This window comes from Geotrypetes seraphini, chromosome 6 (assembly GCF_902459505.1).
Source record: "Geotrypetes seraphini chromosome 6, aGeoSer1.1, whole genome shotgun sequence".
NCBI lineage: Eukaryota > Metazoa > Chordata > Amphibia > Gymnophiona > Dermophiidae > Geotrypetes > Geotrypetes seraphini.
Window position 1 is genome coordinate 227,917,447 of NC_047089.1, and position 22,411 is coordinate 227,939,857.

At 46.6% G+C, this 22,411-nt stretch overlaps 1 protein-coding gene across 6 annotated transcripts in view; it reads right to left on the reverse strand.

Annotated features, from left to right (window-relative positions):
* The window catches only part of SCAF4 (SR-related CTD associated factor 4), a 375,178-nt gene that overhangs the window by 225,245 nt on the left and 127,522 nt on the right, over positions 1-22,411 (reverse strand). For 3 of the 6 annotated variants that reach the window (XM_033949802.1, XM_033949800.1, XM_033949798.1), the window contains 2 exons: positions 13,549-13,566; positions 12,737-12,889 (listed from right to left, as the gene is read on the reverse strand). The exons of 1 other annotated variant lie outside the window; for it this stretch is intronic. In XM_033949802.1, the coding sequence (XP_033805693.1) occupies positions 12,737-12,889; positions 13,549-13,566 (171 nt within the window). The remainder of the gene's footprint in view (positions 1-12,736; positions 12,890-13,548; positions 13,567-22,411) is intronic. 2 more of the 6 variants (XM_033949801.1, XM_033949799.1) reach the window with 1 other exon arrangement.

Consider the following 22,411-nt stretch of genomic DNA (forward strand, 5'->3'; position numbering starts at 1 on the left):
GCGCTGCATTCAAACTTCAATAAACCGCCAGTACAAACGGTTCTCTGCCTTCCCGACTCTTATCAGCACATATCACGCTTCAACTATAGTAATTCGGCTTTTTTTTTTTTTTGTTATATCTTGTCAGAACACAGCCTTTTTTTACATTTTCTCAATCAAACATACAACTCGCAGTCTCTTGAAATCGCCGAAAACACAGACAGTTCTCTGCTTCCCGACTCTTATCAGCTTTTTTTTTTTTTCAGTTCACGTTCATCTCGTAGTCTCAGCACTGCTTTCAAGCCTCTTAAAACCTCCGAAAACACAGACTGCTTTCCCGACTCTTATCAGTTTTTTGTTATATCTGATCGGAATATAAACATATACTTCAGCGCTGTATTTAATTTTATGTAACCGCCAACACAAACGGCTCTCTGCTTTCCCGATGCAGTGCTGTATAGGGAGTTATTTCCCGACTCTTGTCAGCACATACCTCTCTTTAAATGCCGCAATTTAGGATTTTATCTTGTATCTTTTGTTCAGCTTTTTATATATATATTTTCTATATAATTATTTTGAAGGAAAAATAATTTTTTTTTATTTCATTGCCTGGATGGTGAGGAGCTTCACGATCACACCTCCATCCGTGCTCGCGTTAAGCCACGCCCCCAAAAAAAAAAAACTATATTACTTTATCCTCATCTTCTTCTCATTCATTTCCTTCCATCCACTGTCTGCTTTCTCTGTCTCTTCCATATGCTCTGTTACTGTGCCTCTCCCTTCCATCTCTCCCTCCACACACCCCCCCCATTAGTCTGGCACACATCTTCTTCCCTCTGCTCCCCCCATAGTATGGAATCTCTCCCTTCCCCATTTCCCTTCCACATCTGTTTCTCTCCACCCCTTCCCTCCCTCTCTCCCTTCACCAGTTCCCTTCAGCGTCTGTTCCTCCTCACCTAACCTTCCCCAGTTCCATTCAGCGTCTGTTCCTCTCCACCCCACCTTTCCTCCCTTTCTTCCTCCCTGCCCCGGGCACTTACCCTTCGTGGTGGGTGATTTCTAAATTTCTTTCCTACGAGCAGCTGGAGCATTGAAGTTGCATGTGGCTGCAGGAAAGGTTGTATCTGATGCAATTTCTGCAACATTTACGGCAGATACACGCGATTTCAACACTCCGGCTGCTCGTAGGAAAGAAATTTAGAAATCCCCCACCACAAAAGTAAGGGCTGGGGCAGGGCGAGAGGGAGATGCTTGGACAGGGCAGCAGCAGCACCGGCAATCGGGAGGGAGATACTTGAAAGGGGCGGTGACGATCGGGCAGCAGCGGCAATCAGTAAGGAGGGAGGAAGTGCGATCGGTGACCGTGCACGTTCCCTCCCTTAATTGTGGAGACAAGGCCAGTCACCGCTCCACGGGCTGGTGAACGGCTTTGTCTCTGTAGCCACGGTGAATACTGATTTTTCCCCCACCGTTTCAGCAGGTCACCCACGGTAATCCGCGGCTTACCGCGGGTAACAGTCACCGTGTCATTCTCTAGATGGGTGGACTTGATCTACTCCAGACAGAAGGCCAATGCTCTCTTGCAGTCCAAGGTGTGCAAAACACATTCGCCAGAATGGGCATGAGGTTTGAAAGACCAACTGACTGGTTAAGATGAAATTCCAAAACTACCTTAGCAAAGAACTTAAGAATGCATAAGGAGAAAGCAAAGTTGCTTACCTGTAACAGGTGTTCTCCGTAGACAGCAGGGGAATACAGCGACACTTGTAGGTGAAGTCCTAAGACTGAGCCTAAGTGCCAGAGCTCGCCCCTAGCTAGTTAAACTTTTCAAACTTACTGGGCATGTGCAGGAGCCCAGGACACTCACCACCCCTCCCCTAGCCTCTCAGTTTTGTCACAAGCAAGGAAGAAAATAAGAGGGGATGGAGGGCGGGCAAGCGTGGATGCATTCCCTGTTGTCTATGAAGAACACCTGTTACAGGTAAGCAACTTTGCTTTCTCCGTAGACAGAGTAAATGCAGGCACACTTGCAGGTGAGTCCCAAGCTGATAAAATAAAAACTGTGTGGTGGAAAAAGAAAGATGTTCTGTAAAACTGATTGTCCAAAATGCATATCTTGAGCAAAACTGTTCCAGGCAGTAGTGCATTGTAGAGAATGACACGGGGAGCGATCCCCGCAGCGAACCGCTGCGTGGCTGCGGTTTGGCTGCGGGTTATGGTGACCTCATTAGCAAATCGCCGCAGACGCGGGGACAAATCCTTTCACCGCCCGCAAAAACGGTGAATAGATTTGTCCCCGCAGGCCAATGTCCCCCCTTCTAGGAACCGCTATTTACCTGTGTTTCACCGTGCTCCTCATTTGTCAGATCAACCCTTCCTGCCAATAGAACCCGCCCCCCCCCCCCCCCCGACGATCGCCCTCAGCCCTTCATGCCGACAGAACCAGCCCTCCCCAACGATCGCGGCAGGAGGGTACCCATCCCCTCCTGCCTACCCCAACAGCCCCCCCGACGATCGCAGCAGGAGGATATCCAACCCCTCCTGCCAGCTCCCCAACAGCCCCCCTATGATCACTGGTAGGAGGGTGCCCAACCCCTCCTGCCGGCACCCCCAACGGCCCCCTATATCGCCAATAGGAGGGTGCCCAACCCCTCCTGCCGGACCCTCCCCCAACAAACCCCGCCATCCCGAAACACCACCCTTAGTCTTACTTTCCAAGTTGGACCGGACAGCTCCTCGCTCGTCTGGCCAGCAGGCCTGCCTCCGTCCAAATGAGGCGGGCCCGCCCCTCCCCTCCCCTGCCTAACCCACAGGATCCTAGGGCCTGATTGGCCCAAGCACCTAAGGCCCCTCCTATAGCGGGAGTGGCTTTAGGTGCCTAGACCAATCAGGCCCTAGGATCCTGTGGGTTGGGCAGGGTAGGGGCGGGCCCGCCTCATTTGGACGGAGGCAAGCCTGCTGGCCATACGTGTGAGGAGCCGTCCGGTCCAACTTGGAAAGTAAGACTAAGGGGGTTCCGGGGTGGGAGGGTTCGTTGGGGGGGGGTCCAGCAGGAGGGGTTGGGTACCCTCCTGCCGGCGATCTTAGGGGAGGCCATTGGGAGGACCGGCAGGAGGGGTTGGGTACCCTTCTGCTGCGATTGTCGGGAGGGCCGTTGGGGGGGGTCTACAGGAGGGGTTGGGTGCCCTCCTGCCGTGATCGCTGGGGGGAGGGGAGACTTGCAGCCATAGCCGCGGTCACTATGCTAATCACGGCAGGGAGATCTTTGCCGCGATTAGGTACAGCGGCCGCGTCTACTCACCATGTAGGCTAACATTGTAAGCATTTAAAGTACATGTCGTGTTTGTTTTTGCATTGCTAGCCCCAGGGGTGGTGGAAGATTAGTGATTGAAAAACTGTATGAAAAATAACTATTTTAAATTTAGTGATCAAAATGCGTCAGTTTTGAGAATTTATATTAATTAATTTTTTCTCTGCGTGTTTTGTTTTTGTATAGTTATTAACTAATATTTAACTAAGTTTTAAAGTTTTAAAGAATGTTTCCTTTATACGTAAATAAAGAAAAGTATATAAAATCGTACCCGTTTGAGGCTTTTATGTATGCAGCGGTGACGGTGACGGGGCGGTGAATGGGGTTGCAGTGGCGGTGACGGGGCGGTGAATGGGGTGGCAGTGGCGGTGACGGGGCGGTGAAGGGAATGGCGGTGACGGGGCGGTGCAGAGGATGGTGAGACGGGGACGGGGTGGTGACGGGGACCAATTTTTTCACCGTGTCATTCTCTAGTGCATTGTAAACGTATGCATCGAGGATCAAATTGCAGCTTTGCAAATGTCTTGAATAGGAATGGATTTCAGAGTTGCAATTGAAGAAGCTGTAGCTCATACTTTAGGAGCTCCAATTTGACCAGGCGAGTGAAGTTGCTGTTTAGTGTAGCAAAAGTTGATGCAATGTGCTATCCAAGAGGAGATAGCTCTTTTTGATGCTGGTTTTCCTAGAGTAGCTGGGTTATAGAAAATGAAAAGCTGATTTGACTGACGTAAGGGAGCAATTGCTCTAAGGTAAAAAAAAGTAATGCTCTTCTGCAGTCCAAGGTATGAAGCATCTGCTCTGCTGGAGAGGAGTACGGAGGAGGAAAAAACAAAGGTAAAGTAATAGTTTGGTTAAGATGAAAATCCGTGACGACTTTAGGAAGAAATTTTGGATGAGTTCGTAAATATACTTTATTAGGAAAGAACTGGAAATACGGGTAATAGATGACCAGTGCTTGAAGTTCACTAACTTTACTGGCTGAAGTTAAAGCTCTAAGAAAAGCAGTTTTCCAAGTAAGAAAAGAAAGTGAAGCAGATCCTAATGGTTCAACAGGGTCATACATTAAAACAGGGGTGCCCAACATGTCGATCGCGATCGACAGGTCGCTCGCTCAGGCGACCCCAGTCGATCGCAGAGCGGGTTCCCTTCTTCCCTTCTCTTTTTTCCCTTCCTGACTGGCCTGCTCCTAAATTCTGCTGCTGCCTACGCTGCTCAACATTTAAAAAAAAAAAAAAAAAAAAAAACTGGCTTGGAGAATTTATGCTCCGGGGGCTAATGTGTGCTTGTACCGGCTTCCCTTCTCTTCCCTCTGAAACCGGAAGTTATGTCCGGGGGGGGAGGGGGGGAGAGAAGGGAAGCCGGCACGCACATGTTAGAGCCCCATTCGCGGGCTAAAGCGGGAGACAGGTCAGTGAAGCTTGCGATTTGCTCTTCTTGCTGCCAGGTCCTGCCTACTTTCTGTTTCCTCAAAGGCAGGACCCGGCAGCATTTCTCCCAATAGGTCGATCTTGGGCCGATCAGCCTTCCTCTCCCAGACGTCAATTCTGCCGTCGGAGAGGAAGTTCTGGCCAGCGGAACTTCCTCTCCGACGGCAGAATTGACATAGGGGAGAGGAATGCTGGTGGGCCCGAAGCAAGGAGAGCTTGGCCGGCGGCGGGCGGCTTTGGGGGCCTGTTATCTGATGGCAGCGGCAGTGGCAGTGGCTTGGGGGAGGGCAGGGAGAAAGAAAGAAAGGGGGCAGGCAGGGAGACAGAAGGAAAGAAGAGAAACAGAAAAAAAGAAAGGGGGCATGAAGAGAGAAAGAAAGAAAGGGCAGGGAGAGCGGAAGAAAAAGTTAGGGGAGGGAATGAGGTCTGGAGGAGAGGAAGCATACAGGCTAAAAGAAGGGAAGAAAGATTGGATGCACAGTCAGAAGAAGAAAGTGCAACCAGAGACTCATGAAATCACCAGACAAGGTAGGAAAAATGATTTTATTTTAAATTTAGTGATCAAAATGTGTCTGAATTTATATCTGCTCTCTATATTTTACAATATGGTCCCCTTTTACTAAACCGCAATAGAGGTTTTTAGCGCAGGGAGCCTATGAGCATCGAGAGCAGCGCTGGGCATTCAGCGCAGCTCCCTGCGCTAAAAACTGCTATCGTGGTTTAGTAAAAAGGGAGGGGGTGGGTATTTGTCTATTTTTGTATGGTTGTTACTGAGGTGACAGTGCATAGAGTCATCTGCTTTGACCTCTTTGAAAAAATCTCGGAATAGGAATGATAATTAACAATTCTATGCGTACAGTGTGCGTTGCGTTTTTTTAAAATTTTATTGTTGGTAGATCATTTTGACTTGGTCATTTTAAAAGTAGCTCGCAAGCCCAAAAAGTGTGGGCACCCCTGCATTAAAACATTCAGAACCAAATTCAGGTCCCATGCTGGAGGAGGATCGAGAAAGTCATAGAAACATGATGGTAGATAAAGGCCAAATGGCCCATCTAGGCTGCCCATCCGCAGTAACCATTATATCTTTCTCTCTCCGAGAGATCCCACATGCCTATCCCAGGCCCTCTTGAATTCAGACACAATCTCTGTCTCCACCACCTCTTCTGGGAGACTGTTCCATGCATCTACCACCCTTTCTTTAAAAAAGTATATCCTTAGATTACTCCGGAGCCCATCATCTCTTAATTTCATCCTCTGTACCCTCATTGCAGTTTCCTTTCAAATGAGAGACTCGACTAATTTGTCTCTATCATATCTCTCCTCTCCTGCCTTTCCTCCAAAGTAAACAGATTGAGATCTTTAAGTCTGTCCCCTTACGCCTTATCATGAAGACCACATACCATTTTAGTAATCTTCCTCTGGACCGACTCCATCCTTTTTATATCTTTTTGAAGGTGAAGCCTCCAGAATTGTACACAATATTCTAAATGAGGTCTCACCAAAGTCTTATACAGGGGCATCAATACCTCCTTTTTCCTACTGGCCATACCTCTCCCTATGGAACCTAGCATCCTTCTAGCTTTCACCGTCACCTTTTCAACCTGTTTGGACACCTTAAGATCATCACATAAAATCACACCCAAGTCCTGCTCTTCTGTCGTGCACATAAGTTCTTCACCCCCTAAATTATACTATTCCCTCGGGTTTTTGCAGCCCAAATGCATGACCTTGCATTTCTTAGCATTAAATTTTAGCTGCCAAATTTCAGAGCATCTTCAAGCTTCGCCAGGTCTTTCTTCATGTTATTCACACCATCCGGCGTGTCTACTCTATTGCAGATTTTGGTATCAACCGCAAAGAGACAAATCTTACCCGACAACCCTTCAGCAATATTGTTTATAAAAATATTAAAAAGAACAGGCCCAAAAACAGAACCTCGAGGCACACCACTGGTAACATCCCTTTCCTCAGAGCAATCTCCATTGATTACTACCCTCTTGACGCCTTCCACTCAACCAGTTCTTGACCCAGCCTGTCATTTTGGGACCCATCCCAAGGGCACTCAGTTTTATTTATTAGACGTCTGTGTGGAACACTGTCAACGGCTTTGCTAAAATCTAGACACACCACATCTAGCGCACATCCTCTATCCAATTCTCTGGTCACCCAGTCAAAGAAATTGATCGGATTTGTCTAACAAGACCTACCTCTCGTGAATCCATGTTGTCTCTTGTCCTGTAATCCACAGGATTCCAGAAACTTGACCATTCTGTTTTAAAAGTGTTTCCATTAATTTGCTTACCACAGAAGGCAGACTTACAGGCCTATAATGCCTTTCTCCAGTCCTCCAGTACCACTCCCAACTCTAGCGGAGCTACCAGAACTTCCCTAAGTTCTTTCAGCACCCTTGGATGTACACTATCCGGCCCCATTGCTTTGTTTACCTTTATTTTAGCTAGCTCATCACAAACACAACCCTCTAAAAATCTATCAGGGTCTATTACTCCTCCATCGCTATTTATGATTGTCTTCTGCGGTCCCGCTCCTGGTGCTTCAGCCATGAACACAGAACAGAAATATTTGTTAAGCAATTTAACCTTTACTTTATCAGCTACTACATATTTCTCCCCTTCACCTTTGAGTCTCACAATGCCACTTTTGTACTTCTTCCTATCACTAATATATCTAAAAAATGTCTTGTCTCCCCGTTTTACCATGTCAAAGGTTATTAAAACCTTTGAGAAAGCAAGAAACCAGTGGATGATGTGAAATTGGTTTACCATCTATAATGGGATGGCAAGCTGAGATTGGCAGCCATGATGAGAAGTGGAGTTCCTGGAGAAGACTAACAACACCTCACATCCTGAGGTAGCTAATGTTTGGCAAAACGCTGGCCATCGTCGGTGTGTGGTGTGCTTACAACCTCAAATAAGTACTCCTTTAATGATATTATAATCTTTTCAGTGGCTTTATTTTGAAACCAGTAAGTTTGCATTGCACAAAGCTTTTTCCTGGTAAAATATCAATTGAGGAGGTTTTTTTATGCCAGTGACTTAACTTTACCCCAGGATAGTCTCCACTTTTTCAATAGCCACTTTGTTGGCTGGTGGAGGAGGGGTTCTGAGGCTTTTTCCTACCTCAAAGTTATTTTTTATGGAAAAGCTATTTTATGTGCTGGACCCTGGTTTATTAATAACCCCGTGGAATGCAAGTTGTGCTTTTTCAAGGGGCTCTGGATCTTTCACCAGGATTGTATGTTTGCTTTGCCATAAGATTTTGAGAGTGTTGGTATTTGTTAGCTGAAATTGCTGCCAGATGAAAACAGACTGAGTTGGATTTGAGTCCAGAATCCAACAAATGTAGGAGATAAGATAAAACAAAGTCAACAGGACAAAGAAAAGGATTATTCTGGTGCTGCTGTGACCAGATAGAAAAACGTTTCCGCTTGGATTGATAGGACTTTCTGGTAGACGGGCATCTAGCTGCAAGGACAGTCTGAACAAGCTGAGGTAAGTGTAAACCTGCTAAGTTTGAGGTTTCAATTTCCAGGTTGTCAAACTGAGACTGTGGAGATTAAGATGAAGCAACTGTCCATTATGTTGAGAGAGAAGAGAAGGATGGTCTCCCAGAGGTACTGGGAGAGCATCCAGAAGATCCAGCAGGAATGGATACCAGATTTGCCTGAGCCAGCGGGGGGAATGAGTATGATATGAGCTGGAAACTTTCTGAAGTACCTTGGAGATGAGAGGAAACGGCCGGTAGGTTGTGACCCCAATGAATGGTGAAAGCATCCCTTGCTATGGCTTGAGAAGCTAGTCGAAGGGAACAGAACAGGCTGCATTTGGCATTGTGTTGTGAAATGAAGAGATCCATTGTGGGAGTTACCCAAAGCTGAAAAACTTGATGCAGGACTGATGGATGGAGAGACCATTCGTGAGGGTCCAGTTTCCTGCTCAGAGAATCTGCAAGGATATTGTGCTCTCCTGGGATGTATACTGCTTGTAGATGGACCTGTAGAGTCAGAACACAGGTCGACAGGTGGCAAGCTTCTCTGCAGAGAGGAAGAGAGCCTGAACCTCCCTGTTTGTTTACATAAAACTTTGTGATCCGATTGTCTGTCTGAAGAAGTATGCATTTGCTGCAAATCTAAGGGCGAAAAACCTGACGCGCATAATACACTACCCGCAGCTCGAGATGGTTGATGTGCAGGGAGCATTCAGTAATGGACCACCGTCCATTGGTCGAGATGCACTCCCCAGCCATGGTTGAAGGCATCTGTTGTGATCGTGAGAAGAGGCGGTGGAGGTTGAAAAAGGCAGCCCTATTGTAGGGATGGAGAGGAAATCCACCACAGGAGGGAATCTTGAATCTCTGCCGGTAAGAAAATCAGCTTTGTAAGAGATTAATGTCTTTGATCCCAGTGCATCTTCAGGTGCTGTTGTAAAAGCCACATGTGAAGTATTGCATTTGGCATTAGACTTATCAAGGCTGCCAAGTGATCCAAGAGACATAGAACAGTGCAGTTCACATGTATAAAATGGAAAGAGCAATAGTTATACAACAAGAAAGCTATAAGAAATGTAATAAAATTTGGGAGCCATTAACTTCTTATTGTAATGAGTAAACACCATTTTCTATTGTAATATACACCGTCTAATGATTGGGGGGAGGGGGAGGTATACATTTTTCTTATTGGGGAAATAATAGAGGAATGATGGGAGGGGAGGGTGGTAATTTTATGTATTATAAGATAAATCAGAAAAATTGTCAAGTGATGTGTTTAATTGTATTGTTTTATTGTTTGTGCACTTGATGTTAGATTGAGAACGAATAAAGAATTTGGAGAAAAAAAAAAAAATACATCCCAACCTGGGAAGGCCATCTATGAAGTTTGGAGCAAAAAACAAAGCTAACTATAAGAAATATGAATGTATTCAACTTGGGAAAAATCCAAGATGACCACCGGGTGCTGATTTTGCAATAAAATTGCTGAAAAAGGAATAGAAATCCCCAGAAAATGGCAATTTTAGGATTTTAGAGGTGGGGAGGGGTTAGGGCATGTAGGGAAACCACCCAAAAAACCCTTTTTAAGACATCCCCAAAATTGCCAAAAGAGGCTGTCACACTGTTACACACTGTTCCATTGTGCTGAACAGGAGAAATGCAGGCAATGCTGGCAAAGCATGTAACATAGTAAATAACGGCAGATAAAGACCTGAACGGTCCATCCAGTCTTCCCATAAATTATACCCATTAAAAAATACATGATTAGATTTAACTAGTCTCTTCTTTGATATTTTCTGGGCTGTAGTCTGTAAAGACTGATATTGTCTTAGGTTCCAAATGCTGAAGTTGCCTTCCAAGCTCACACCAGCCTATCCAACCAACCCGTTGTTTGCAGGATATCTACCATAAAGTCTGGCCAGTAACATCCTCATGTTCCATATTAGTGGAGTTCACATTTATGCACATCCCAGCCCAACCTACACTGAATCACAATATATGAAACACAACCGTGCAGGTCTATCCAATACTGGCCTTAGTTCTTTAATTTACATCCTTCATTATCTAATGAGAGATCCTCTATTTTTATCCCACTCGTTTTAAAATTCCATCACTGTTTTTCTCTCCACCTCTTCCCTCAGGAGGGCATTCCAGGCATCTACCACTCTCTCCGTGAAGAAGAATTTCCTAACATTGCTCCTAAATTTTCCTCCTTGTAACCTTAAATTATGACCTCTAGTTTTACCATTTTTTCTTCTCTGGAAAATATTGGGCTCTATATTAATGCCTTTCAAGTATTTAAATGTCTGTATCATATCTCCCCTGTCCCTCCTCTCCTCCAAAGTATACATATTTAGGTCTTCCAGTCTCTTCTAATATTTCTTTTTGTTCAAACCTCTTACCATTTTTGTCGCCTTCCTCTGGACCGCTTCAAGTCTTTTTATATCCTTTGCCAGATATGGCCTCCAAAACTGAACACAATGCTCCAAGTGTGGCCTCACCAACGACCTATACAGGGGTATCAACACCTCCCTTCTTCTGCTGGTTACTTCTCTTTCTATACAGCCTAGCATCCTTCTGGCTACAGCCACTGCCTTATCACACTGTTTAGATGCCTTTAGATCCTCAGAAACAATCACACCAAGGTCCCACTCTCCACCTGTGCTTATCAGCCTCTCACCTCCCAGCACATACGGTTCCCTTGGATTTCTACCCCCCAAATGCATCACTCTGCACTTCTGCACATTGAATTTTAGTTGCCAGATGCTAAACCATTCTTCTAATTTTGCAGATCCTTTATCATGTTTTCCACTCCCTCCGGGGTGTCCACTCTGTTACAAATCTTGATTATCATCTGCAAAAAGGCTAACCTTACCTTCTAACCCCTTCAGCAATGTCACTCACAAACATATTGAACACAATCGGTCCCAGCCCCGAGCTTTGAGGCACTCCACTACTCACCTGACCCTCCTCTGAGCGAATTCCATTTACCACTAACCTCTGGCATCTGTCAGTCAACCAATTTCTAATCCAGTTCACCAATTTGGGCCCTAACTTTAGCACATAGAGTTTAAGAGCCTCCCATGAGGAACCGTGTCATAGGCTTTGTTGAAATCTAAATAAATTACATCTAACGCACGTCCTTGATCCAAAGCCTCAGGAAGCTGTAAAGCTGGACTTCAAGTCTTCTGATCGCCCCACTGGCCTAACTACTACGGCTGGTGACGTCCGCCACCATCGGATATGTCGCACAACCACGTGGGGGAGGCACATAGTCCGGCTCCAATCCTGGTCATGCCTCCACGGAACCGCTCAGCCTGTGCTACACCCACTAGTTGACGAACTTGGGGTGAGCTAGCTCCTGATCCCGGAGCCTCGATCTGTCCTGCAGGCTGTCCAGGGGGCTTACCGACTCAGACGTTCTCCAACTATCTGCAATCTCCCACTGCAAGGATGTCCCTGCAGGGGACCTCTACAGCACGAAGGCAGACCCATGAGGGAAATCCTGAAAACATTACTGAAACTATCAAAAGAGCTTCTACAGGCTTGGATTGTAGAAAGCAAGACTGGAATCTACTGGGCATGCTCCATGATATGCTAGCAGAGGGGAGAAGTTATGGCTTCAATCATCTGAAGTTTTCTACAGTGCCTGGAGGTTAGAGATGTATAAAACCCACTGGTCCCGGAATAAAATGGGATTGTACAAGAAAGGTGAGTTATAAAATTTTAAACAAACATTCCCACTTCTGCCGACAATTTCAGGACAAGGATGAGTGTGTGTGAAGCCTGACATTTTTTATAGGCTATTTTTCTGTAGCTCAACAAATGTTTAATGACCAGATAATTTGGTCAATATTTGACATTCACTGCTTTGTATGTTTTGAATGGAAGAAGTCCAGCTGTTATTTTTGAGCAATCCTATAACAAAGTAACTGACAAGGAAGCTGTTTTACCAGAGGAAAAAAAGATTTAAACAATACTGTTTAACTGTCAAATGAATTCACTAATTATGTCTACCTAATGTAACCCACTAAGTGAAAAAGTACCAAAAAGGAAGCTGCAAATAACAACTAAATGCTATGAAAAGTTTGGAGGTGCAATTTCATTTTTGAAAATTGTGTGTACCATAGGGTCAGTAGAACGGACTATGCATTTTTTCCACAACTTCAATGGTTTTTATGTTTTACAGTCTAAAAACTGCAGGTACCTAAAGCGGGGTAAGTGATTTTTGGTGTTAAATCACTTTTTATTGGTAAATGTTTCTCAGTCTTATATGCCACTTTTGGTACCTTTTCACTAGATAAAAAGCTCAAGAAGTGATCAAAAAGTTTAGACTACATCCAAGGCCATTGCCTTCTACTGAGCTTTGTCATTCTTGGGCACAGATTGTTGCACTGGTCATTTCCTAGATTAGGCCTCATGCAGATCTCGATATTCATTTGAATTTACTACAAAAACAGACTCTCGCCGGCTATCAATGAAAATCCAAAAGGCCAGGAGTAACAAGGATGCCTACCTTATCAAAAGTCATTTTTTGCTCTTGTGGTTGTGACGTGGTATTCAACTGTGCAGTGATAGCCTGAACTTGTGCTGCTAGCATATCATCATCAAGAACTGGGGACTGAGGTTTGGGTGGTGGCTGCTGAAAATTTTGAAGAATCTGTTGGAGCTAAAAATATTGGAGAGATTAGCCTAAATTTCCAAGTTTATTTAGCACTTATTATCTTGCATATCAAGAACGTATCTGAGCGGGTTACACACAATTCTAAAATGGGGATAAAAGAGGGGGAGTGAATGAATAGGGTCAAGAATGGAAATGCAAAATTGGGATGGGGAGAAGAATGTGAACTATAATAAATGATAGGAAAGATAAGGCAGTAGAGTTAAGGTGGGAGAGAAAGATGAGTGATATTGGAAGCATCTGACAAGCCTAAATTCCAAAAAAGCTCCTCATCTACTGGTTAATAATTAGAATAGTAAAATTAATCACTGCAAATTACTTAAGGCAAAGCCACTGTTTTGCATTCCTTACTAGCCTGTTATATTGCTGCTTCTGCTAAAAAAGCCAAGTGCTAGGTGCAATCAATTTGCATAGTTGGGCACAAATACCACTGGAGGCCTCTTGCTTTTCTTCAAGTTACCTTTAGCAAAGCAACTCTAATTGCTGTGGTAGGATTGCAGGATGTAAGCACAAGTTGAAGCAAAAGACAGAAAATGGAGCATCAGCAGCAAACAGCAACAAAATCAGAAGCACACCATTCCTCAAATTACTACTCAACACCACAATGCACCAGGATTTTAAGGTTAGTTAGAAAGAAAATCTGTTACCTGTGCCGAATCAGTTTGCTGAAAATGTGCATTAAGGATGGTTAACATGTATTCAAAACGTATACTCTGGAATTACAAATAAGACTATGGGCTACACAAGACACTTGATGGCTGACTACATTCCTTCAACCAAGTCATCAACTGACTACAAATACTGTTAAGGCAGGTGTAAAATTTTAACGCCTAAATGTTGGCAATTATGCATGCAACCTACAGTATTCTATAAATTTTGCGCATAAAAGTATGCAACCTACCCATGTGCATGCCCCTCCTGCAGTTATGCTCTAAAGTGCTACCTTATAAAGTATCATCTAAGTACAGTTATGTGCGTAAATAAAAGTTACTACTTGTAGCAGATGTTCTCCAAAGTCAGCAGGCATATATTCTCAAATGTGGGTGATATCTTCCATGGAACCTGATACAGGCAGTCAAAAGTGTACTATCATTTTAAATTTTAAGGACCGTCCGTACTGTAGGCATGCTGGTGCATTTCCACCCAATGTTGGCTCAGTAGACCTGCAGTGCCGTAAGATAGCTAAGAAGCCAACTAGGGGAGGTAGGCGGGTTGTAAAAATATATGCCTGCTGTGCTTGGAGAACACCTGCTACATGTGAATAACTTTTGCTTTCTCTAAGAATAAGGCGGCATAATATTCTCATGTATAGGATTCTTAAGTTGCCAGGATTATGCTTCTAGGAAGAGGGTTTCTAGTTAACAAACATAACCCAGGCGAAACCCAAATTTTGTAGAACTGCTTGGCCAAACTGACCATCTCCTAGTATGATTCTCTAAACAGTAATGGGAAGTGAAGGTATGGATTGAAGACCATGTGGCTGCTTTACAAACGTCTTCAATGGACATAGATGGGTCACTGAAGTTACCATAGCTCGCACTTTGTGAGCAGTCACATGGCTTTCAAGCATCAGTCCAGCTCGAGCTTATGCAAAGGAGACGCAGTCTGCTAGCCAAGTGGAGATGGTTCTCTTGGCGATACAGGCTCCAAGTCTGTTTGGGTCGAAGTTCACAGTATAGTGCTCTGTGAGGTTTGGTGCAATCTAAATAGGTAGCAAGAGCATGTTTACTGTCTAAAGTGTAGAGAGCTGCTTCACCAGGTGAGAATGAGATCTTGGGAAGAAGGCAAGTAGAACAATGGGCTGGTTGAGAAGAAATTCAGATACAACTTTCAGGAGGAATTTCAGATGTGTTCAGAGAGCACATGGTTGAATCTTGTACAGGGTGGTTCCGATGCCAAAGCCTAAAGTTCACCAACCCTGTGTGCAGAACACTATCAAAATCATCACTAACTCTAAAAAATTACGACCACGTGACCCCACTGTTAATAAAAGCACACTGATTGCCAATTAAACATAGGATCACTTATAAAATTCTTCTGCTAACCTTCAAAACTCGAGCCTCTAACAGTCCAGAATTTATAAACAAACATCTCATTCCCTATACTCCGAGGTCACTAAGATCCAAGCACCTATTATCTATACCTCCTTTAATTAAATTAATACAATGCGCACATCTATCTTTTCTGTAACCGCTCCGTCATTGTGGCATGCCACTCCAATTACCTCAAGAGAAGAAACATCAATGACACAATTCAAATCAAAATTAAAGGCATTTTTATTCAAAGATGCTTACATTTAAATGTCCTTATCAGGACATTATCATTATTATCATATTTATTTTAACCTACTGAGAACTGTCTTTCCCAAGACCTCTTTTTATCCTGTCTTCTGTTTTTGCCCTAATTGTTTCTTTTCTATCCAATACTGTAGTTCTCCCCGCTTATCCTAGTGTTTAAGTAAGTCAATGTTATGTTTATTGTTATTAAATATGTTGGTTATTGTAAAACAGCCCACTAATTTTAAATGTAAACCGCCTTGAAACTACGTAAAGGCAATTTATCAAATTTTAAATAAACTTTGAAACTTTGATGAGGAAGACCACTTTCCAAGTAAAATGTTTGAAGAAGTCAACAGTTGTTCAAAAGGAGACCTCATCAGAATGGAGAATATGATATTAAAGTCCCAAGCAACAAGTGGAGGCTTGGTATTATCCTTGACTGAGGTTTCACTCTGGGAGAGAGGAAAAGTATTCAAAGCATATTCCTCAGTGACCCTATCTAACCAGCTGTAAGAGTCCGGGAAAAATGCAGGTCTTCTTGGCGGAACAGATGTGGGACCACGAGAAGGCTGCACGGCTGGTTGTTCTCCAAAAGGCATAGAGGAGGATTAGAATGCTTCCTTTTCAATCTTGGATCATCAGCACCCTTAATAGGCACTAGTGCCACACTCTGGGACTCCGAGGCTAAATCTGTTCCCCAAACATTCCAATAATCTCTTGGCAACCTTAATGAGATGGGAAGAGGCAGAACCTGAGGTTCTCGCCTCCCCATCCTGTGCAGCAAAACACGTGGCACAAGGGCGCTCTTCTGGTGCCCAACTGGAATAAACTTCACATGAATTCATGAAATTGGAGCCCGAGGACTCCATCCCTGGTGATCAGAATCAAAAATGAGGCTTTTAAGGAAGATTGAGAAATTAGAATTCAAGATGGTCACCACTAGGATTTCTCGCTGAAAAACCAGCTGTAGCTCCAACAGAGGGCAGCAAAAACTAGCGTTTAGGATTTTTGGGGTGGGAGAACAAGGTTACATCACATTAGAACTCCAATGACAACAATTACAGCAACCCCCCCCCCCTTCCGAAATGATCTGAGATCTGCGACAGCCCTACTCACAGACCAGATGCGGAGAAGAAATGCTGCAACCTGCCTCAGCTCAACTGAGGATAGTTAGAAACCGGAGAGGACCTCTGCCACCAGGAAAGCTGCCTCTTCTGAATATTCAGGTTTCAAGTTTCGTTTCAAGTTTATTTAAAATTTCTTATACCGCCCAATCAGTCTTCTAGGCGGTGTATAAATTTGTAAAAACAAAGGACAAACTTTAAATAAAATAAAAGTTTGAAATGACACTACGTCACCAAACTCTAACTTTTAAAAACTATTTTTTTTTCCAATTCTTTATTCTTTTTTTTTTTTCATCTTCCATCAAGTGTACAATATTACATCAATTAATTCATACACATCACTTGAAATTCTTTCTATTATCATCTGAAGTACATAAATTATCCCCCTTCCCCACCCACCCTATTCACAGATATAATAAAAAAGCACAGTTACTTACCATAACAGGTGTTATCCAGGGACAGCAGGTAGATATTCTCTACATGTGGGTGACGTCACCCACGGAGCCCTGTCGCAGACAGCTTTTCAAACAAACTTGATTGAAGATTTCAAAGTTTGCTAGTGCTGTACCACGCATGCGGGTGACTTCCCGCTCCACTAGAGGGCGCGTCCCCTCCTCGTGGTCTTCAGTTCAGATAGCTAGCAAAGAAGCCAACCACAGGGTTGCGAGAATATCTGCCTGCTGTCCCTGGATAACACCTGTTACGGTAAGTAACTGTGCTTTATTCCAGGTCAAGCAGGCAGCATATTCTCTACATGTGGGTGATCTCCAAGCTAACCAAAAAGGGACGGAGGGAAAGTTGGCAATTTATGAAAACAGATTACACAAAACCAACTAACCAAATTGGCCGTCATGTCTGGAAAAAGCATCCATTCAATAGTGAGAGGTGAAGGTATGAACCGAAGACCAAGTGGCAGCCTTGCAGATCTCCTCAATAGGCGTGAACATGAGGAACGCAACTGATGCTGCCATCGCTCGGAGTTTATGCCCCATGACCTGACCATGCAGCGAGAGACCAGCCTGAGCATAGCAGAAGGAAATACAAGCAGCTAACCAGTTGGACAAGGTGCACTTGGAAACAGGACGCCCCAACCGATTAGGATCAAAGGACAAGAAAAGTTGAGGATCCCTCTGATGAGACTGGGTGCGATGTAGGTAGAAAGCCAACGCCCGCTTACAGTCAAGAGTATGAAATGCCACTTCCCCAGGGTGAGAATGGGGCTTAGGAAAAAACACCGGAAGGACAATAGACTGATTAAGGTGGAAATCCAAAACCACCTTAGGCAAGAACTTAGGATGAGTACGCAGGACCACCTTGTCATGATTAAAGACAGTAAAAGGCGGGTCCGCAACCAGAGCCTGCAGCTCACTGACCCTGCGAGCAGATGTGAGAGCAATCAGGAACATCACCTTCCAAGTAAGGAACTTCAGATGGGCCCTATCCAAGGGTTCAAATGGAGGTTTCATCAACTGAGCGAGAACTACATTAAGATCCCAAACCACCAGGGGAGGCTTGAGAGGAGGATGGACATTCAAGAGGCCCCTCATGAAGTGAGAAATCAGCGGATGGACCGAGAGCAATTTCCCATCGAGCAGCCGATAAAAGGCAGCAATCGCACTGAGATGAACCCTAATAGAAGCTGTTTTAAGCCCAAACCGAGACAAATGAAGCAAGTACTCCATCACTGAGGACAAGGAGGCAGACAACGGCTCAACGCATTGGGAAACACACCACATGGCAAATTTAGACCACTTTTGAGAATAACACTGTCTAGTGGAAGCTTTCCTAGAAGCTTCTAGAACATCGCACACCGACTGAGAAAACCTCAGGGAGGAAGTCAGGTGGAAAGGAACCAAGCCGTCAAGTGCAGAGACTGCAGATTGGGGTGCAGCAGCAAACCCTGACTATGAGACGGCAGAGACGGAAATACAGGCAGCAGAAGAGGTTCCCGGACACTGAGTTGGAGAAGAAGAGAGAACCATGGCTACCTGGGCCACCGAGGCGCTATCAAAATCATAGCAGCGTGCGTCGATCGGAGGTGCACGAGAGTTTTCAGAATTAGAGGAAAGGGAGGGAACGCATAGAGATACCTACCCGTCCAATCCAGAAGGAACGCATCTGCCTCGAGACAATCCGGGGAGTAGATCCTCGAACAAAAGCGGGGCAACTTGTGATTGAGGGGTGAAGCGAACAGGTCTATCTGCGGAGTCCCCCATCGAGCAAACACCTGACGCAGAGTCGAGGAATGGAGCGACCACTCGTGCGACTGAAGGAGGCGACTTAATCTATCTGCCAGGCAGTTTTGCTCGCCCACTCCCAAAGCCGAAGAGCTTTTTTGCAGAGCGACAGGGAACCTGTACCCCCTTGCTTGCTCACATAATACATCGCCACCTGGTTGTCCGTACGCACCAGGACCATTTGTTCCTGCAGCAAGTGACGAAACGCTACCATCGCCTTGTAAATGGCCCGGAGCTCCAGTAGGTTGATGTAGCAGCGACGGTCCGCATCCGACCAAGGACCCTGAGTCCGAAGGCCGTCAAGATGAGCCCCCCAGGCGTACGCCGAGGAGTCCGTCGTTAGGACTTTCCGAGGCGGGGACACGAGAAAGAGTAAACCCATGGAAAGATTGGAAGAGTTGGTCCACCAACGGAGGGAGCATCTCAAAGAGGGAGCCACCGCAATGTACTGAGATACGGGATCCCGGATCCTGCCTCCACTGGGACGCCAGAGTCCACTGAGGCACCCGTAGGTGCAGTCTGGCAAAGGGCGTCACATGAACGGTGTAGGCCATGTGCCCCCAAGAGGATCATCATCTGCCTGGCCGAGACCGAAGCCCTTAGGGAGACCCGCTGACTGAGCCGAACGAGGGCGGTTTGCCGAGACTGAGGCAGAAACGACGTGTCCAGCACGGCTCCAATAAACTGCAGGGACTGAGAGGGGCACAACTGGGACTTTGGGAAGTTGACCTCGAACCCCAGACGCTAAAGGAAGATAATAATCTGACGGGTCACTGAGATAACCCCGTCTCTCGACGGTGCCTTGATTAGCCAGTTGTCAAAGTACGGGAACACCTGGAGACCCCGAAACCTCAGAGCCATCGCCACCACCATGAGGCATTTTGTGAAGACCCGTGGGGATTAAGCAAGCTCGAATGGGAGGACTCGATACTGCAGATGAAGGTCCCCCACCCGAAAGTGAAGGAAGCGTAGAAAGGCCGAGTGGATCGGCACATGAGTGTAAGCCTCCTTCAGGTCTAGCGAACACAATCAGTCCCCCTCTTCCATCAAGGGATATAAAGTGGGAAGAGAGAGCATGCGGAACTTCTTGACCAGGAACTTGTTCAGCCCCCGGAGATCCAAAATGGGGCAAAGGTTCCCGGTCTTTTTGGGAACCAGAAAGTACCAGGAGTAAAACCCAGAGCCCCGCTGACAACAGGGGACCTCTTCCACCGCCCACAGGCGAAGGAGGGCCTGAGCATCCCGGAGAAGCAGGGGACGCTGTGCGTCGCTCAAAGGATATTCTCTGGGGGGCCGGTCCAGAGGTGAGGGCCTGAAATGGAGCTAATACCCCTCCCTGATGACGGAGAGGACCCAATTGTCCACAGTGATCAGAGCCCAGCGGTGAGAGAAAGCGCTGAGACGGCCCCCTATAGGCAGAAGAGCAGGCTCGAGGGCGGAGGAGGCCAGCCCTCTCCCGCCCAGCCAGTCAAAAGGACGGCGCCGGCTTGGCCGCAGACGGGGTCTGCGGCTTCGGTGGGGCCCGCTGCTGCTGTGGAAGCCTCAGAGGAGATCTAGAAAACACCGGCGTTGATTTCTGCGGGTAGCACCGAGGAGGCAATCTATACAATTTTGGAGGAGCAGGCTTCGCCTTGGCCTGGACCAGGGAAGCAAAGGAGCGCTCGTGCTCCAAGAAGCGCTTGGTGGCCGCCTCGATTGGGTCATCAAAGAATTCGTTGCCCAAGCATGGGAGATTTGCCAACCGGTCCTGCAGATTCGGGACCATATCAACTATACGCAGCCACACCAAGCGACGCATGGCCACAGCGAAGGCAGAGACCCTAGAAGAAAGTTCAAAAGCATCATACGAAGCCTTGAACATGTAAAGCCGAAGCAGCGAAAGGGTATCCAGAAGCCGGCGGAAATCCGCACGGCGGTGGACCGGCAAGTCATCCTGAAAAGACAGCAGAGATTTAATGCACTGCTTAAGATAGGACGTGAAAGTAAAGTTGTAATTAAGGACCCTGTTAGTCATCAGAGAATTTTGGTACAGGCGCCTACCAAACTTATTCATAGTCCTTTCCTCCCGGCCTGGCGGGACAGCCGCATAGACCTTAGAAGGGTAAGACTTCTTGAGGGAAGACTCCACCACCAAAGACTGGTGGGAAAGCTGAGCCTTCTCGAACCCCTTAAGGGGACCATCCGGTACCGCAACTCCATTTTAGACGGAATGGCCAGGATAGCATACGGAGTCTCCAGGTTGCGGAAAAGTTTGTTGCAACACCGGATTCAAGGGGAGCCGCAAGGACTCCTTAGGAGGATAGGGAAGTTCCATTTCCTCCAAATATTCTTTGGTATAGCGGAAATCCGACTGAAGATCCAAATTTAACGCCTTCCCCATGTCCAGAACGAATCTGGTGAAAGAAGAGGGCTTGCTCTCAGACCGCCCCTGAAGGGGGGAGGTCGAGCGAGACTGCAAGACAGCAGAAAAAGAGGGGGAAGCCTTCCGGGAGTACTGTGCCGGCATGTCAGTGTCAACAAGCACTGATGTCGAAGAAGCCCGCTGAAAGAACGGGGGGGAAGTCGAGGACAGCTTGTGCTTAGAGGTCCCCGCAGGCGAGGACCCAGGGGTCCGAGACACTGAGGACCGACGAAACCCCCCTCGGGGGTCCTGGGAAGACGACAAGCGTCAGGAAAGAGAGGCCGAAGCTCCCGACGCCGGTGCCCCACGGGAAGGAGTCTGAGACCGCCTCGGCGACCGCTGGAGAGTCGGATCCAACAACACCAGGTCCGAGACTTTAATGGACTCCATCGTATGATGACCCGGCGATCTACCCCGCCTCGGTGAGGAATCCCTGACTTTCTTAGCGGGTCTCCGGGACGAGGGAGAAAGACACCCCTTGTCCCGAGAACCCTCAAGGCGATGCTTAGGCTGGTCCGTCATGACCGAGGACGGGGCAAGCCGAGCCAAAGCAGAGGAGAGCTGCGAGGAGATGATAGCCTTAAGCATATCCTCGGACATCGGCACCGAGACCATATTCGGCCCTACAGGAGCGGCAGTGCGCTCCACCAGGGGCGATCTCGAGGAAGAGTATTCCCTTATGGTGGAGGCACGCTTGGAGGCCTTAGTAAGCCGTTTCATCAAGGTAGCCATCGCCTGGACGTTCAGAGACTCCGAGGAGGGCTTCTTAGGTAGATGAACTGACCCTGAAGACGGAAGAGGAGACTTACCTGCGGTGGAGGATTTGGCAGCCGTGGCCATTGAGATCCAGGGAGATTTCCCTGGGACCAAGGTCTTCGAGGCCGACGTCGAGACCGGGCCCACAGTGAGATCAGTCTCCATAGCGAAGAGCTCCGCAATCCGCGCTCAATGCCTCCTGAGAGCCCGAGGTTGAAGGGTAGCACAACGAGGGCAAGAGCCCGTAGGATGGTCGACTCCGAGGCACAAGATGCACCAGCCAAGAAGGCCACAGTCACGCGAGGCCAGGCGGCCAAGGCAAACCGGGAGCCCCCAATTTGCCGAAAACACGAAACTAGAAAAAAACAACAAAGAAAAACAAAGAAGAGCATAGCGACTCCCGAACTAAGTAAAAATAAGAAGCCGCGGTGCAAGAAAGGCACGTAGAAAAAACGCAGAGAAGAGAGACAGGGCTTTCTGGCTCCACAGAAAACTAAGAACTGAAGACCACGAGGAGGGGACGCGCCCTCTAGTGGAGCATGAAGGCACACGCATGTGTGGTACAGCACTAGCAAACTTTGAGATCTTCAATCAAGTTTTCTTGAAAAGCTGTCCGCTAAGGGGCTCCGTGGATGACGTCACCCACATGTAGAGAATATGCTGCCTGCTTGTCCTGGGATAAAAACTATTAAAAACAAAGACAAACAAGAACA